Consider the following 18,760-nt stretch of genomic DNA (forward strand, 5'->3'; position numbering starts at 1 on the left):
TTTAATTTCTTGACAATTTCCTTGATTTTTCTACTCAGTCGGCAGATATTCTGTTTAAATTTCAAGCTTTAAAGTTGGCTTGTCTCGTTTTGAAAAAGTGAAATAGCAGTGGAGATTTTGAAATACTGCAATGGAGATACGTGGTTTCGCACTTTGGCCATGGATACTCCCTGCGCCTAATAGGTAGCTCATTTTGAATTACACTAAACGTACTCTGCTGAAGGAACTCGACAGCTCTTTCGTAATGAGTCTCGCAAACCGAAGGCAGGGCTCAACTTGCCTCGGTCATACCCTGTTTTGTCGACCTTCTCTCTTGCACTCATTATATCAAACGCGGGATTCCTCGGCTCGTACCTGATGCGAGCGGTAAAATTTAGGTAAAAAAAAGTGTGATAGAATCTCTTAAAATATCAACTTAGTTTTTCAAGGCTAAAAATGTTTGAAAACTATATGTTATAAAACGACAGTGATATTTTCAGGTGTTTTTTTAACACTTTTTTTCTCTTAAATTTTACTTAAAAAACAGCCGTAAAGGATTTTTAAGAGTTTTGAAGAATGTTTTAAAAGGTCATTGCTATCATTCGGGTAGGTAGTTGTTATTTAGATCACTAAAATACTGTTATGGAGCATAATTCAACAGCATAGTAATTTTTATTATAAATAAACGTAAACAAATCAGGAAAAATGTGTCGAGTTAAAAAGTATACGAAACAAAATCCGATGCTTGAATTATTAACTATAATCAATAATCTTGTAACTAATAATCTAAAAACAATTAAATTCAAATTTATCTAATAATTCCATAATTAGGATGCCAACTGGCAACACGATATTGGGTGACGTGACGTAGGCGTAAACATTCCGCCTTGCATTCAAACATTCTGCTGCAGATCTGCAAGTGCCCTGTTATCAGCTTCAGGAGTTTTCAATTGAGAATTAACTATGGTTGCTGCGGACGAAAATAAAAGTGATAATGTCGGAGAAAAATCTGCAAGTGCTGAAAACGAGGGAAAAGAGTCTAAAAGGAAGGATCATCAATTATTCACCATTGAAGGTATGTGTGGTGAATTTTCATCTGGATAACCTCACTTTCAATCTTCCAACTCTGTTGAGTTGGAAATTTTAAATTGGGTTTTGGTGACTCTTGAATCATGATTCTTTTCAGCCGGAGGCCCCATTTTTTATCCTTCTAGGAAAATTGCAGATTCAAAAGGCTTAGGATCATTGAATTGTTCAAAGTATGAAAGATCATACTCCCTCACATTTGGAATTTTTCTACCAACAGATGTTCTCTACATGCGGCGGCGCGTGTTACCGATTAAAATGAGGATGGTAACGGTCCAATGCACTGGAGTCGTAACCAATATGATATTCTGCCTCAGCACCTGAGCAGGTGGATGGCCAATGTGCAAAACAACGTACCTCTGTTTGCGACACTGCAGACTTCTTGTCATACCTACTCTATTTTTTCTTTGGAAAACTGGTGAACATAATTTCTTGAAACTTCCTAAATTTTCCTCTCTGTTACTAGAATATTCTGTATAAATTTCAAGCCATGATGCTGACTTGTTTCTACGTGATAAAATAAAATAGGAGCGATAATTTCAAAACACCGGAATAGAAACGCATAGAATTGTTTTGCACTATGGGGATGTGTACCATGATTGATTTTTAATTTTTTATTGTTTTGAAATTCGTCTAATGATGCCGATCAAAAGTCATCATTGCGCCAACTTTCGACGAGCCACCATTTTCGCACAGTACATTATTGAAGTTTTGGTAATAACCAGGACAGGCCGGCTGAAATCAAAACACAATGCGTGTCTGTCTGGTAAGGACAATAGAGTGGGAAGAAGGTAACTGATTTTGACTGTTTAAAGAAAAAGTGTGTGGAATCTGCGATTAAGACTGTTGCTGGATGCTGATTGGTTTTCCTGTTTATGTGATTGACACCCACCCGACCAACCCAAACGGCTCTCGAGTATAGAGCTCGTACTACCTTCATTTATTCAAGGAATTATTGAACATTTTCCGGCGATTTTGTGCGAAAATGGTGGCTTGTCAAAGGTTGGTGCAATGATGACTTTTGATCAGCATATATAGACAAATTTAAAACAATAAAAAAACTGAAAATCAATCGTGGTACCCTTCCCCATAAGACATGTGCGGGGTCCTTCGCATTCAGGGCCTGATTGAACACAGTTACCTTTTGCAATTTGCGTTTTCTGAGGGCGCTAAATGCTTCTTGAACCAAAGTCTGCTGGTAATGTGATATTCATCATTACTTTATTATATCCTGTGATTATATTCTTTTCCAGTTTTGAAAATCATTAAAGAGGCGCAACAACAGCATGGTCTACGGCATGATGATTATCAAAGATATCGGTAAGATTTTTCCTATCAAATTTTCCTGTCTTTTACGATCTCAAAAAAGTAATTGAACCGATGTAGGTGAATTTGCAACTTGTTTTCCTCGTTGAGCTATATTATTCATGTACCTATATTTGTTGAAAAACCAAATATCAACTTAATACTTATCAAGAGATACAAATGATTCAGATTAAGTTCTCTTTTGAAATAGTAATTCTGTTTTAACATATTTCAATGTATTAATTTTCACTGTCTTTTTTTCTTGTTTTTTCTCATCTTGATCCAGAGGATATTGTTCAAGGCGAGTTCGTCGGATACGAAAGACTCTTCATATGCGTCAGAATATCAAACGTACCTCTAAGAAAGTAGAATTTAGTGCTGCTCTCCTGAAAGATGAAAGGTGAACTCTCTACAATTACTCTAAAAAAACTTTGACTCAATCAATTATTAGGTCTAAAGTTGACAGCTCCGATTGAGAATTGAGAGATATTCGTTTTCTATTTTTGAATTTAAGTGGTTTAGTCAATGTAAAATGAAGTTACTAAAAATTTGAACACAATGCTAAATCAAAGGAACAACTGCAAACTGCTGTCCTGAAGAATATACCTAAGTCTCAGCTTTGAATAAATGGTCATTTTCCTGCTGAAGTATCACAAGTGCCAATTCTGCCATGCTGAGTAAACAAGAAAACTGTATGAGCCATTAGGCGTTGCCAAATTTCCTTCGAAAAACAATAAATTCTCAGGAAAATTTGTGAATATTTCTCCTCTAATTTTTCGAAGGATTTTGTTCCAAATTTGATATAAAACGTCTGAAAATTTCAAGGTAAAATATTTTTGACTTTCTTCAGAGGAAATTTTCTGAGAGGAAATTTGGCAACATTTTAATGCTTATATGGCATTGTTACTTAGCAAGGTAGAATTGTGCGTAGGCCCTATGTTTCTAACTTCTCAAACTTGTCAAATTTTTTACGGAAATACTATTGAACGGATTCACTTGAAACTTTTACCTACCTAATATTTCTTTTATCATTAAAATCGATCCCTGTAATTTTCACAAAATTCTATCTGCAAAAGTTTTAAGGAATAAATTAAAACAATATTGAAATGTTCAACAACCTAGCTTCCAAGCGATAGTGGCACTCTTGGTACTTTGGCTGGAAGGTAATGAAATATCATTATTACATCTAAACCAGGATCTATCAATGGCAGGGTATGCTGTTTTAGCTCTGCATGTTTTCATTTCACTACATTCTACTTAAGTGATAATTTAAAAGAAAAAGAATGATACATTTCCCCGCTGCCCAGGAGCGCCATTTAAGGGGGGAGTCCGGGCATTTGGCAGGCCCTGCGTTTTAGAGTCGGGTCAAGAACCGTTTAACCCAACAGAAAGGAAAAAAGAGGTGAAAAAATCATCGGCCATAGTTTGGGGGACATATGTTTGCCGTTTTTGAGGTGAATAGCTGAGCAAAAAAGAAAACCTTGTCACTTTCTTGCCCGGCCCTGCAATAACCTGAAACGGCGCCCCTGCCTCTGTCTAGTGGTATGAAAAATACATTTTCTGTATTAAAGCTGATGATGGAAATATTGGCTCTTCATATTCCATTAATCCATAGTATCCATAATATAACAGGCACTGCAAAAATCGAAGGTAGAATTTTAATACTCCAGATTTAGCAGCAAGAAGATACATGCAAATAGAGCCTGACCAACAGCGACAGAACCATGAGAACTCGAGATTATTGATTTGCTCCACAAGACAAAATTTTTCTGTCCATTTCTGACTTTTGAAGAAAAGAAATTTCTCAGTAAAGAAAAAATTGTGTAAATTGTCCCATTTTACGAGAGAATGTAAAGCAGTTGACTTGAAGAGGAGGGCTGCTTTTGATAAAGAGAGTGAGTTTCAGAGATATTTATGTTAATTCTAATCGTCCCTTTCTTCAAAATTTGGTTCGTAAATCACTGAGGCAATTTAACCATTTAATCACAGGAAAGCTAAGTGCCCAAAAATCATGAGCCTTTGGATTGTTAATAGTGAAGGAGGCCAAGACTCAAATGATTTTGGAGCTTGAGCCCTTTTGTTCTTAAATGATTCAGATGAGTGTGGTTACCTGCTATGCTCAAGACTCAAAATTATTCAAAATGCACCTTCACACCTTTTGTCAGCAGTAAAACATACTATATTCCTCGCAACTTATAATTTAAGATAGTGGAATTTTTGTTATCAAGAACTCACATTCTGATTTTTCAACTTCACTCGAGAAAATCATCATTTTTACCAAAAAATTCTCTCTGTGGTTTAAAGTCCCGTTCCTACCGTATTAAGTAGTAAAATGTATTTGTGATTTCAGGTACCTTTGCATTCCTTTAATGCTTGCTGAAAGAGCATGGAGTTATGCTATGCAACTGCGGCAAGAGGCCAACCAAACCCCCAGAAAAAAGTTTCATCTCATAAATAGGTTACGGAAAGCAACTGTCTATGCATTACAGTTGCAAAAATTGTGTGAAGTAAGTTTTTGTGCATTGATGTAAGTTTTTGTGCACTGATTCAGACTTTCCTTTTATCAGGAATGAAACTTAAAAGAATTCAACACATTCAGGGCCGGTAAAGCATAAAACAAGCTCCCACTGCATTTTTTCTTCCTTTTTTTCAAAGCAGAATGTCATAGTAGCAAAGTCTTGTGGTGTTTAGATTTAACTCACAAATGGACCACGTTAAACAGAAAGGAACCAAGCCACATGAGCTATCGCCAAATTTGATTGGGCAATTTAATTTTTTTACATGAAAACGGTTGTGCGGACTTTTGTGCAAATTTCAGTGAATTTTCTCCATAATACAAAGCAAATTCCTTAAAATTTTCAAAGGAATCCGCACGAACGCTCTCTCGTAAAAAATAAAATTTCCCTGTTAAATTTCGCAATAGCTGATGTGGCTTGGTTCCTTTCTGTTTAACGCGGTCCAAATATGATTCCTTTCATTTGAATTGTATTTTATGTATTCAAACCAACCTGTTTCCAGTTTTCAGAGCGTTGTATGCCAGTTAATTTTAAGTTTCTTGAAACAAAACTTTCAGGTATTGTAGTCCCCTAGGAGCACTTTCAAACTGTATTTAAAAAAAAAAAAAAAAAAAAAAAATTGATAGGTCAGCTATGTTGCCCTTTTTAAGGGGGCAAAGTGGAGGGATTTAATTTTGTCCGCAGGGTAACTCCAGTAAAAATGCATTTTTTGAGCTGAGATGGTAGCTAGAGCTCCACCTAGACTGGTTTCATATTGAATTTTAGCAAAATCATCCCATGCATTTCGCAATGGCTGTCATTTATAGTTTTCTATGGGTGGGAGGGAGGATCGCGCAATGATTCAAGTGAAAATGAGCACCTGTAATTCAATGATGGAAAATACTTAACTCATGAAAATCTCCAGAAAATACATTGATTCCACAGCGATTGTGGGGACTATCATAAAACAGCCTCCCCTACTTGCTGACAACCCCATTAGAAAAACCTTGCCGTTTGTTGCTGGATTTTTTAGTCCTGACTCTTATCATTTCATGGAGAGTCATTAGATAAGTTTTGATTGTGTAGAAAAAGGATCCCTTTATTTAGAAATATTCACCACCGCCCATTTCAATATGTTGCAGGTTAAAGGATTGAAAAGTTAATCTGCTTCAAAGGGGCCGGTATATTCAGAGGATGCTATTTTTGAGTATGAGACAGTGTGAGACCAGAGGAAGTAAAATGGAAGATATGAATGAGTTTCAGAAAAACGGATGATCATCTTGATGTCCGAGTATTTTGAACAAAGTATATCATACTTCATTCATCATTCTTTATCATTTGTCCAGTAGATTTGAAATCAGTGTGAAATGTCACTGCGTTCTCTCAACCAACAAAATAACTGTACTTACTAATACTTTTCTTTTGCTTTTCTAGTCAGAAAAGTGCGATGCCCGCAGCAGGTTAGAGGCACAAGCATACGTTGCATGGATTCATGGGTCATTGCATTTTGAGTTGCAGCTTTGGGATACAGCGTTAGAAAATTTGAAGAAAGCACAGTGAGTCATTTATTCATGTATTCTGCAAAATATCTCCGAATTTAAGACTAACGACTTACTCTGAAACTCTAGAATCCTCAACTTTCTGTATCCTCAATTTTGATAAGCCATTCAGTAGGACAACAAAATTATGGCCGGTTAATTACTTCCACGTTTCTTTTTCATCGTTTCATAGAATGAGGAACCACCATTCTAATCATGGCTTCCCAAGGAGTGACATGCTCTTTTTTGCGCCAGATTCTGTCACCTTTTTTTTAAATTTTGAGTTGAGGACTTTATGTCATGTCCTTTCCCTTATTAGTTTCTACCGTGTGACCCTCATGTGAACTAGTTTTAACTCTGATTGGTCGAAAAGTGAAATGTTTTTTGACAGACTAAGAAAGACCATTTTGTCAGACAAGTTTTTTTCTGAAGGGGGGGGGGGGGATGGAATGGAACCTAACAAAATGAAATTGTACAAGAACGGAAACAGAAAGGAATAAAATCCAATGGACAAAAATGATACTGGTGAAAATATTATAGTTCAATTGGCAGTCTTAATTTTTCCTGTTGATAGCAGTGTTCACAGTTTTTTGTGGTTTCTTAAAGGCTAATTTCATTGCACATTTATTTATGCCAGTCAAGAACTTCTGATTGAAACTTTTGGCGGGTATTATAAGTCTTCACTTTTAATGTTCAATATTTCTTGATAGACAAATATCAGTATCAGTAACAATAATCCGCAAATAGAAGTCCCTAAGATAAAAATGTAGGAATCATATGACGTATGTTAAAAATGTTACTATCGTACCAATCCTTATACTTTTTGCCCGTATTGTCATCACATTGCCTTTATTTTTGTCAACTGGCTTTAGGGTCATTCCACGTCAACTGTGCCAGGCTCGGAACCCGACCCCCTCCGATTTGGCTGAAAATTGGTATACGGGGTCTTTACATCATTATAAGAAACTAATTTGAAGGGTTTTCCCATCCGACGCCCCGTTCGCGAGATATCGACCCCCAAAGATGGGGTGAATTTTAGAGATATTCAAAAAAGCCCGTTTTAGCGATTCTCATTTTCTCGACTTCCCTCTCTTTGACTCTCCATAGCGAGACTCTGTATCAATCCATCATACTTTGAAAGAGTGTTTCTAGACCAGTTTTTTATGTAGATTCTGAATATGCCATCGAAATTTAGTTAAACATTATTTAAATGGCCGTAATTTAGGATTTTTTAAAATTTACTATTTTTTCGCCATTCAATGTTCAAACTGAATTATCTAAAAAACAGTCACTCCGATTTTCGATTTTTTTTTTATACTTCAAGCTTAAGATATATACTTTAGGTTGATATACTTTTTTGAATAGTAATCGGACGGTTAAGGGCCTAAAAAAATTCAAATAGGCCAAAAAAGGTCAAAAATTGTGTAAAAAAAGACGATTTTTTACACTTTAATCCAAATATTTCGATAATGAACACTTCAATTAACGATGTTTTCCCCCAGTTTACCCTCTAAGATGTATAAAATCAGACTATCGACGCTATCCATACATTTACCGATCGATTAACGGCCTGATGGAAACCGGAAACCGACCGAAAATCCTCGAAATTGACGCAAAAAGACGATTTTTCACACCGTAACCGATGCTTTCCATAGATTGTAACTGCAATTTCCAATTTTCTCTCTCTATTTCAACCTTAAGGTATATACTTTCGAGTAATAAACACTTACTAACGTGCATCGATGGGGCACGGATCTAAACGGAAATGAAAACCGGCCGGAAATGCTCGAAAATGACGGAAAAAGGCGATTTATTGCATAGTCAGGGAAGCATGTGTTCGAAAATTACGTCCCGTTTGCACGTTTGTGATGCAAGTTTACTCCTTCATTTTGGTCCCTAGAATGAGAAAATCTTTGGTGGACTATCCGATTTTGATGCCAAGGCCCCAAAAACAAGATGGCGGCCAAAATGGAGGCTGAAATTGAAATGTTGGTGAAACGGCACAAAACGTCAAGAGAGGTGTCGATCCTCATGTTTTTTGAATCGTAGATTCCAAAAAAATTGTCATACAGACCCCTCGACCCACGGAAATGACCAAAATCCAAGATGGCGGCCGATTTTGGCTCTTTAGTGGCTAAAACGTCAAATGAGGAGCAAAGAGAGGAGTAAACACTCCAGATATCCGTTTTCGAGGTCACCGATTCCAAAAAAATAGGAGCAAAAAACATCTCATGCCAAATGGTACTGATTTGGACCATGCAAAGGCCGAACTCGGCAGTCATTCTGATTAGAGTGTTCAGAAACACTCTATAATCGGGACCCCTCGACCCACGGAAATGCACAAATTCCAAAATGGCGGCGATTTTGGCTCCTGAATGGTTAAAACGTCAAATGCGGAGCAAAGTTCCCGATCCTCGAAAAGCCTTTCAGGGAGTTCACTTTCCCTCATTCCTTCTAAAACCTTATGTCGCTACCCTTTCACTGGGCATCCACCTCGTCTCCTCCTGGGAGGAATACCCAATCAAGCATCTTCTTTGGCAGTCCTTCGTCCGTCATTCTATTGACATAGCCATACCAGTCAAGCTGTCTGATCATGTCGTCGAATACGATGTCATTTTCGACTCCCATGATCTGCCGCACTCTTTCATTGCGAACCCCATCGTTTCTAAAAATTCCTACAGCCACCTCCTCCAGAAATCTATCTTCGTAGCTTTCAGCATCCCTTGGGTCCGTTCCTTCAGCTGCAAAACTTCACTGTCATATGTAAGAATACTTTTGACTTCAACTCTGTAAATTTTTCTCTTGTTCTCTTTGGAAATCCGCGGATCCCAGAGGATTCCATTGAACATCGCTGTGGCCTGCTTTGCTTGGATGTTGGTTTCCTTGATCCCTTGATCCGTTCTTCCATCCTGGATCAACCGCACCCCCCCCCCCCCCCAAGTACCTATAGTGCGCGCAGCCTTTGATCTGCTGCCCATCCTCCAACTCAGTGCTTTCCTCCCTTTGTCAGTTTCTCGGATTTGCTGATGACCAAGTGGTGATTGCACAAGATCAAGATGACGCCTAGTACATGAAGCGCAAGTTGGTAGCGGAGTATCGAAAGTCGAGTTTAGAAGTCAGCACATCCAAATAATTACTATATAATAATCTCCCGGACGAGATAAGGTGACTCCTTCGTATTATGAGGCACTGAATCCGGAAATTTCCTCCGTTCCTTCTCATCACCCTGCAATGGGCCTGTTTGAAACTTTTGCTAGAGCAAAATTAAGAGTTTTTCCTTATAGATAATATGTCACAAAAATCACGATAAGCGCTTCCGCAAAGTCTGAAATATACTCCTCACTTCACAATTAGCGTAAGAAATTTTCGTTTTTTTAAGCTGCCCGCCTCAAAAACGATACCACAGCACAGGTGAACATTTCGTTAGAGGAGTCGTTCCGTTCCATCCCTCCTCAACATGGCAGACGCTTCCGCGCGCAAGTTGAGGAGAGCATGAGGTCAATCACGGCAGATATCTGTCAACGCGAGAAAAATGTGAATGTAAACACGCCGATTGTTATCAAGTGGTTAGAATCATCGTCCCATCTCAAGCGTTTTGGTGGATTGGCGTCAGCTATGTTGAATATTGCGTAGTATCCTTGTAAGCAGGGGTTGGATGGAATATGACTCCTCTAACGAAACGTTCACCTGTGCCGTGGTATCATTTTTGAGGCGGGAAGCTCAAAAAAACGCAAATTTTTTATGCAAATTGTGAAGTAAGGAGTACATTTTAGACTTTGCCGATCCGCTTATTGTGATTTTTGAGACATTTCTATAGTACCTACCAACTCTTATTTTTGATCCAGCAAAAGTTTGCAACAGGCCGATTTTCTGGAAAAGTCGATTCCGCCCGGAAAAATTGTCATTATCCTGGTCAGTTTTCTAGAAGACTGAGGGGTGGTAGGGAATTATAAACGCAATTTTCAGATTCAGTGGCTCAAAACATCGGAATAGTTTTATTGCGCAGTTGAGAACAAATTTACCCACATTCTGATGGGGTACCGGTCCTAAAAAAAAAAAATGAATAATGCTAGTTATAGATACTGACTCGGAAAATGATTTTGATTAGAGTGTTTCTGAACACTCTAATCAGAATGACTGCCGAGTTCGGCCTTTGCATGGTCCAAATCAGTACCATTTGGCATGAGATGTTTTTTGCTCCTATTTTTTTGGAATCGGTGACCTAGAAAACGGATATCTGGAGTGTTTACTCCTCTCTTTGCTCCTCATTTGACATTTTAGCCACTAAAGAGCCAAAATCGGCCGACATCTTGGATTTTGGTCATTTTCGTGGGTCGAGGGGTCTGTATGACAATTTTTTTGGAATCTACGATTCAAAAAACATGAGGATCGACACCTCTCTTGACGTTTTGTGCCGTTTCACCAACATTTCAATTTCAGCCTCCATTTTGGCCGCCATCTTGTTTTTGGGGCCTTGGCATCAAAATCGGATAGTCCACCAAAGATTTTCTCATTCTAGGGACCAAAATGAAGGAGTAAACTTGCATCACAAACGTGCAAACGGGACGTAATTTTCGAACACATGCTTCCCTGACTATGCAATAAATCGCCTTTTTCCGTCATTTTCGAGCATTTCCGGCCGGTTTTCATTTCCGTTTAGATCCGTGCCCCATCGATGCACGTTAGTAAGTGTTTATTACTCGAAAGTATATACCTTAAGGTTGAAATAGAGAGAGAAAATTGGAAATTGCAGTTACAATCTATGGAAAGCATCGGTTACGGTGTGAAAAATCGTCTTTTTGCGTCAATTTCGAGGATTTTCGGTCGGTTTCCGGTTTCCATCAGGCCGTTAATCGATCGGTAAATGTATGGATAGCGTCGATAGTCTGATTTTATACATCTTAGAGGGTAAACTGGGGGAAAACATCGTTAATTGAAGTGTTCATTATCGAAATATTTGGATTAAAGTGTAAAAAATCGTCTTTTTTTACACAATTTTTGACCTTTTTTGGCCTATTTGAATTTTTTTAGGCCCTTAACCGTCCGATTACTATTCAAAAAAGTATATCAACCTAAAGTATATATCTTAAGCTTGAAGTATAAAAAAAAAATCGAAAATCGGAGTGACTGTTTTTTAGATAATTCAGTTTGAACATTGAATGGCGAAAAAATAGTAAATTTTAAAAAATCCTAAATTACGGCCATTTAAATAATGTTTAACTAAATTTCGATGGCATATTCAGAATCTACATAAAAAACTGGTCTAGAAACACTCTTTCAAAGTATGATGGATTGATACAGAGTCTCGCTATGGAGAGTCAAAGAGAGGGAAGTCGAGAAAATGAGAATCGCTAAAACGGGCTTTTTTGAATATCTCTAAAATTCACCCCATCTTTGGGGGTCGATATCTCGCGAACGGGGCGTCGGATGGGAAAACCCTTCAAATTAGTTTCTTATAATGATGTAAAGACCCCGTATACCAATTTTCAGCCAAATCGGAGGGGGTCGGGTTCCGAGCCTGGCACAGTTGACGTGGAATGACCCTTTACTGTTGTAAACAGATGGATCCTTAAAAATTAAAACAAAAATTGGAAGTTATTTTTTCTAGCAAATTTGTTTTTGCTGATTCTGTAAATCAATTTTTTGTGGAAGAATGTCCATGGTAGACTCTACACCTGTGGAATTTCAACATACAGGGTTATTCAAAAGTCACGCACCACTGGCCATTTAAAATTTTTGCGTTGCCCCCTCCCTTTCTCCCACGAGGGGATCAAAAACTGGAAAGAACCTAAAAAAGTTTCCCCTCGATATGAGGAAAAACGTCTTAAACCGCAAGTCGATATCATAATTAGAACTAAAGTTATGGCCATTGGTGCGTGACTTTTGAATAACCCTGTAGAAAAATAGACAAACAGTGAAGATGTGAATAGAACACCCAGCATATTGATGATGAAACATGAATAGTACTCTGTCATTGACTCGCAAATTTTTTGTCACACTCTACTGTTTTGGATAACAATCATCACCCATGGATTATCAGTATTGCTTGTAATTTCTTGCAATTTATCTTCTCCTTTTTAAAAATATTCTCTGAAATTACTAGTTAAATTATTAGTGAATTCTAATTTTCTCTTGAATATTCTCCTTTGAAATAATATGTATCCTTTTAAAAAATTAAAATAAGCTCAAGAGAGGATTTTCATGTACAACTAAGGTGACATGTCTTTTCCTAGTTTTATCATCAATATGTCACCAGACAACTTATTCTTTGGTCATGTGTCATCCCAAAACATTCAGTGTTTAAATTACCTACCTCTCGGTCACTTTTTTATTTTGCTATTTAGGTATTTGTTTTTTCATTTTTAGGACTGTCTACTTAAAATTAGCTGCAGCTCTAGATGAAGAAGATAGTTCCTTATATGCAATGCGAGCTGAAGAACTTAATCCAAGTCTGAGGTATTGTGCATATAATATTGGAGATGGTGCCAACATGGATACCTTACTGGAAACCTCGTCCGAAGGAGTTGACATCACAATACCTGTGAGTAGATGAGTTTTCTGTTTGGTAATTTGCAATTTTGTGTGATATCATATTTTCAGCTCAGAAGATCAAAGACTGATCAGGGTGATTTTGAAACTCTGTTCACTCTGTGCCAGGTGTGCAGGAAATACTGGATCAGGCGCCTGCCCTGGCGCATGAAAATGTGGAAAGGGCCCGATTTTATGGAACAACCCAAAAAATAAGTGTTGGAGGCGAAGTTTTTAAGGAAAAAAATGTTGCAAAGTTTTTGTATCAGTCGGCATAGAGATTCGCGATATTCGCGCATTGCAGCAAACAACCTAAACAGCCTGATCCTTGAGGAAATCCAAAGTATTCCTGAAGAAGAACCGCTTGTCAGCTGATTCTGATTGATCAGGTCTCGGCTCTTGCCTCTATTTCCGATAAATTTATCGTTTCAAAATCGGGAAAAGCCCTGAAGATTTCTCTGCTTTCCACGTATATGTATGGCAGGCTCTCCACATTTTCAGGACCTTTCCACATTTCCTCTAACTGAAGGAAAGTCAGTGAAAAGTTTTGGAAAGAATAATGCAATGTGTGAAAGGACACAGAAATGTGCATTATTTTTATCATCCTTCCACAACTTACACTTTTTTTCACATCTCTAATTCCGATTCTTTGTAACTTTTAGACACTGACCAAACGGAAAGACAATGTTGCACCGGAGCAGCAGTCACCTGCATATCAAGCACGCCTGAAACTAGAGCAGTCCATTCGGAAGAACCTTTTCTTGATCTCAGGAAGCAAAAAAATTCTCAGTGAAGAAAAAGGACTCAAGGAGGTTTGTAATTACTTTCTTTTTCCGAGTAACAAATTGTTAGTTGCTGTGGATGTTCTATGAAGCTGATTATGAATTTAATGAATAAAACGCTAAAGAAGTAAATAAATTAGCTGACTTTAAGGAGAAAGGAAAATTATCAAATTGTTTCCTGAAGATGAAACCCCTTGAGCTTTAATTATTCACAGTATTTTCAGAATTTCATTCATTTTAATTTCCATGCTCTCGTATTTAAAGTCCAATATGTCAAGGACAATGAAGTTTTCTTTCTTCAGGAAATCTGGAAGTAATAGTTGTAGAACGCTGAAGAATTTTCTCTTGAAGTCCTGTAGACTCACCTTTAAAAGAATAAATTCAAGTCTGACTATTAATAGGAGAAGAGAAAATTGTTAAAAGAAACTCAGATCCGGGCGGTTGATGCCACAGTATTTAGGAGCGTTCTTTGATCATTTTAAGACAAAAAGTGCCAAAGTATGTTAAATCAATGTGGTGTTAAAGTTCCTAGTTAGAAAAACTTAGTTTTGAGTGAAAGTTCTTTAAAATCCCAATCTTCCTTTTTCAGAGCAAGAATCATCATCATCGAATCATGGTGTATTTTTATGACCTCTAAGATTAAGAGTGAAATGACTCACTTGCAACTTATTCTTCTGTGCACTGGAGAGAGTTTTCCAGTTACTCAAAAGCCTACTTTTCGGCCCAACTTAATATCAAAAATTGCTCTATCAGAAATTATGTCTCTTTGGTGCTGTAATAAAAAAAATGCCGCTTGAAAATCTGAGAGTTGCCAAATTTCCTTTAGTAAAATGTTTATTTTTAAGAAGAGTTATGAATATTTTCTCTTGAAATTTTCAAATAATTTAGATCTAATTGCAAGTTAATTTCTCCAAAAATTGGAGGAAAAATATTCACGGATCTTCCTGAAAACATGCATTTTATCAAAGGAATTTTGGCAACGTCTGAAGACTTTTACCGCGTCCTTCTTTAGCACGACAATATTGACTTAGATCCCTTTTTCTGTAGATGGTCACAATTTATTTTTTTAAAATCTTAGAGTTGTACCTAAAATTGTAGAATGAAGATGGACATGGTGGTATAATGTTGATGTCACTATGTTTGTAACATTGCATACATGTTTTATCAGTATTTTCTAGAATGTCAAGCAATTCTGCTCCTCCTCCACCCTCCCCTCCCCCTCTCCAAGAGGGAGCCAGCCAGGTTGATGAAGTGGTCGACGGACTTATGTAAATATAATTTTGAGTTTAACCCGTTTTTTTTCTTCCATGTAGACTAATGTTGAACTGCGCAAAACTCGGCCACAGGACTTAACAAGACTTTATGAGATTATCCTACAGAATCTTACCGAGTTGCAACAATTACCTGATGCAAGTGAAGATACAAACTATCAACTTGGACTCGAAGCAAAAATCATAGCATACAAAGCATTCCGGTAAGAATTATACCTCGAATTCTCTATTTTACAATGTTCTAAGTTTACCTTCAGCAAAATTTTTACAACAGAGAATTTGTACCTGTTTTTCAAAAAAAAAAATTTTATAAGTAGGGGATGAGAATACCACCTTGGAATTTTTTTGAGATGGAGAATATTGTTTAATTTTGGAATCAAATTTGAATTTCTGTCCATTTTGCCGCATTGTAATGTCAACTGGTGGCACCTGGCCATCAGCCTGCTGGAGTTTTACAGCGTACCAATGAACCATCGATATTGATACATTAAAATCTGTTGCAAATCGGAAACAGTACCTCTGCTTTCATTTCAAGATTTTAAGAGATGATTTTTGGCACAAACACTCCATAATAATCGATTAATAGACTGAAATTCCGATTTTCCTGAAATAATCTACTTTATGATTAACATTTGAAATGATATATCCATTGTACCCAAAATGCATTGCGCCAAAGTTGAGGATCCACCTGAATCTTATAACCTACCACCACATTAGATTTCGGACAGCCACAAGTTGATGTCATTTGAGGTCAGTCTTTGACATAACCAATCAGAAGCCTTGAAATTTTCTAGAGCCATTATCGAACTGAAAAGGCACTGACTGAATATTTTGAGGCCACAATCTGCCTTTTTGCAAAAATTCCTATCAGTATTATCAACAGTTCGTGAATCCTTGCTACTTGCAAATTTTTTGTCAAGAATCCTGACAAACTGTAGCTGCTAAATAGCATACTGAAAAGTGTTGATTCGAAATTTAATTAGCTTTTGGTTTTTCCTCCCAAAAAGGCCTTCCGGCTCCTCTGTACCTTCCAAATCACTTTCCTAGTTTGGCAGTGCACTATGAAACAGCCCAGATTTTGCTTCTATCCCAAACTCTCATCATGTTTTTATCCCATATTTGTCTCAGCAAGGTCAATTGTTACCTCAACGAGCTATTGATAACAGGTGGGAAATTAATTTTTCCATTTCTGTACCTCTATTGCTCTCTCTTCTTCTCCATGATGTTAAATTAAAATAGTAGTAATTACAACTGCCCCAGATGTTAGGTACAGCTTGTTGTGTTTGTATTTCAAATTAAACAGTCAGGCTGTCACAAAAAAGTATTGAAGAAGAAACAAGAATAGAAAGTTGGATATGAAATAAAACTTTTTAAAAGTGGTGTGTTTTCTTTGGGAAAAAACATAATAAGTGAACTGAACAACAGAAAAGCTGGAAAAACACAGCCCTCATTAAAAATTTAGCTTATCTTACAGACTTGTCTGTAATCAAGGAGATGTAGCTCTTGACGCATGTTTTTCTGTTTCAGCTGTTATTATATTGCACAAAGCATGTCTTCAATGAAACGATGGGGAGACATCGCTGCTCTATATGAAAGAGCTGCTGAATATGCCAATGAATCTTTGGCAAACAAGCTCACAGATGCACATCTTAAAGATGAGCTCAAGAACTTGCTCACTGACATTGATCGCAATAAATTTACTGCCCTTGCCAACAGTATTCTGGACTCTGAACAGCCCTCAACAACCGAATCAACTATCTTGTATCCAAAATCCAATCAAAAGCAGAAGAAGGTAAGCTGTTTTTCTCATTTGTAATTCATCTAATTAGTATATCCAACATCCTTTCTTTAAGTCATTTTTAAAAGAACATAAAAATCAATGTGTGATTTTCTGTAAATTAGCTGAGACTCATGGAACTTCAAATGAATCTTTTCAGAATTATTTTATTTCTAATTCATCAAATATCACATCAAACAGTTGTTTTATACGATCGGTATTCTGAGTAAAAAAGAAGGAACTACCTCTTCGAATTCAAAGATGGATAAATTTGTGTGTATTTTCCTGCTTTTCCTCAAGCTTCTAAACTTTTTACTTTAATCATGAGTCAGCTCCAGCTATCCAAAATCCAACCATATCCAATCTCAGATTTTTGATAGAAATTATCACCTGTTTTCTAGAATGTTTTGTGCCGTAATTGAAATAGAATTAAAGAAATGAACGCAAGTGATATCTGTAACTTATTAAAATATGCACTTAAGCTACGAAAATTAATATATTTTGACTTAATTACACAATTATCTTCATGAGTTTCTTGTGATTTTTTCCTGCACGTTTTACTCTTTGTCATGGGTTTCCTGCTTATTAATTATTTCTCTTAATTTTATCAGATTCCTCTGTCAGAACGATTGAATGAATACAAAGAAGATCCAGATCTACTTTCTAAACAACCAAATGTTATGAAACTTCCTCCAGAAATGAGACCCGTTCCTTGCAAACCATTGTTCTTTGATTTGGCATATAATCTCATTGAGCTCCCCAAAGTTGACTTGCAGCAAAGTAAGAAAGGCGGTGAAGGAGGAATTTCTGGTCTCGTCAAAGGTCTCTGGGGATGGAGTGGATCCAAGTAAATCAGTTTTTATTATTTTTTATTTGTATTTTAATCCAGTTGTACATTTTTCAGTTAAGAATTTTATACATGGTTTTGAAAAAATAATAAAGAAAAAAAAAACTCTATGATTTCAGTTTGTTTTTAGCCATAATATCTAGCTTTTTGTGATGATTATGCAGATCACCTGTTTCACAACAAATATTTAAAGTCGAACTCATCGTTGCTGCAGGGGTGCAGGATCTTCCAAGCTTCCACATTCTTACGCGTCTGCTTACTGGCATTCCACGTTTATCTCATTGGTTTTCCACAAAATTTCCCACCAATTCAAGAAAAGATAACCTCTCTTCTGTTTTTTGTTGACTTTTGATGTTTGAGCCTTTAAATTTTCCCTCCTTCCACATTTTTGACGGCTTTTGCACATTTTCACGCGCCCTTGCGGGTGATTGAGTATTTTCTGCACCCCTGCGTTGCTGTAGTTAATTTTACGCAACCTGAGCTGGTGAAATTGGGATTAAAATCTGCAAATGACAACGCATCAGTCTGGGCCACAATGATCTGGTCATTTTCTTGACACATTATATTGTGCAGCCAAGAGAGGCCTGCAACCTGGTTTTATGAGGAGGGGAAGAATGAGTGTTGAGTGTCGGGAAGAATGAGTGTTGAGTGTCGGGAAGAATGAGTGTTGAGTGTCGAAGAGAGTGGCCTAGTAGTTGTGGCTGGAATTGATGGGTTGTCATTTACGGATTTTGTCAGTGATTTGTCCATGATAATGTCATAGATTGTAGGAAAAAGCTCGCTGAGTGATTTCATATCATTGCATTTTCGAACAGTAGATCCACTTAATTTACATCCTGGATTATTTTGAACGATATGAACCCACAAAAAAACGAATCGAAAGTTGCTTTTTTCAACTCCCACTTCAATGCACATTGCAGAGACAGCCATGCCGTGGGCTTACTTTCAACTGCGCAACCCCTCTCCCATTATTTAGATTTGTTCTTTCAAGTATTGATAACAGCAGCTTGTGCTGCTGTACCAAAAATTTTGGCAGAGGAGTTGGGTGGTCAAAAGTGTACCTTCTGTATCAAAGTGTACACAAGGGATGTTTTTAGATGACTTTAGATAGTTATTTTGTGTATTATTTTCTTTCGTATACAATTTAAGACA

General features: G+C 37.1%; 1 protein-coding gene across 1 annotated transcript; it reads left to right on the forward strand.

Moving 5' to 3' along the window:
- Window positions 1–857: 857 nt before the first annotated feature.
- Srp68 (signal recognition particle 68) lies at window positions 858–17,718 on the forward strand. Its single transcript, XM_072296910.1, has 10 exons — window positions 858–1,054; window positions 2,319–2,385; window positions 2,657–2,770; window positions 4,721–4,877; window positions 6,300–6,421; window positions 12,770–12,944; window positions 13,594–13,743; window positions 15,027–15,187; window positions 16,512–16,776; window positions 17,373–17,718. The coding sequence occupies exons 1-10, from the start codon at window positions 943–945 to the stop codon at window positions 17,610–17,612; spliced, it is 1,563 nt and encodes a 520-aa protein (XP_072153011.1). The 5' UTR covers window positions 858–942; the 3' UTR covers window positions 17,613–17,718.
- Window positions 17,719–18,760: the final 1,042 nt, after the last annotated feature.

Source organism: Bemisia tabaci, chromosome 2 (assembly GCF_918797505.1).
Source record: "Bemisia tabaci chromosome 2, PGI_BMITA_v3".
Taxonomy (NCBI): domain Eukaryota; kingdom Metazoa; phylum Arthropoda; class Insecta; order Hemiptera; family Aleyrodidae; genus Bemisia; species Bemisia tabaci.

Coding starts and splice junctions, on each gene's coding strand:
- Srp68 (XM_072296910.1), top strand. CDS start 943: ATGGTTGCTGCGGACGAAAATAAAAGTGATAATGTCGGAGAAAAATCT. Junction 2,386..2,656: donor GATGATTATCAAAGATATCG/GTAAGATTTTTC, acceptor ATCTTGATCCAG/AGGATATTGTTCAAGGCGAG. Junction 4,878..6,299: donor AGTTGCAAAAATTGTGTGAA/GTAAGTTTTTGT, acceptor TTGCTTTTCTAG/TCAGAAAAGTGCGATGCCCG.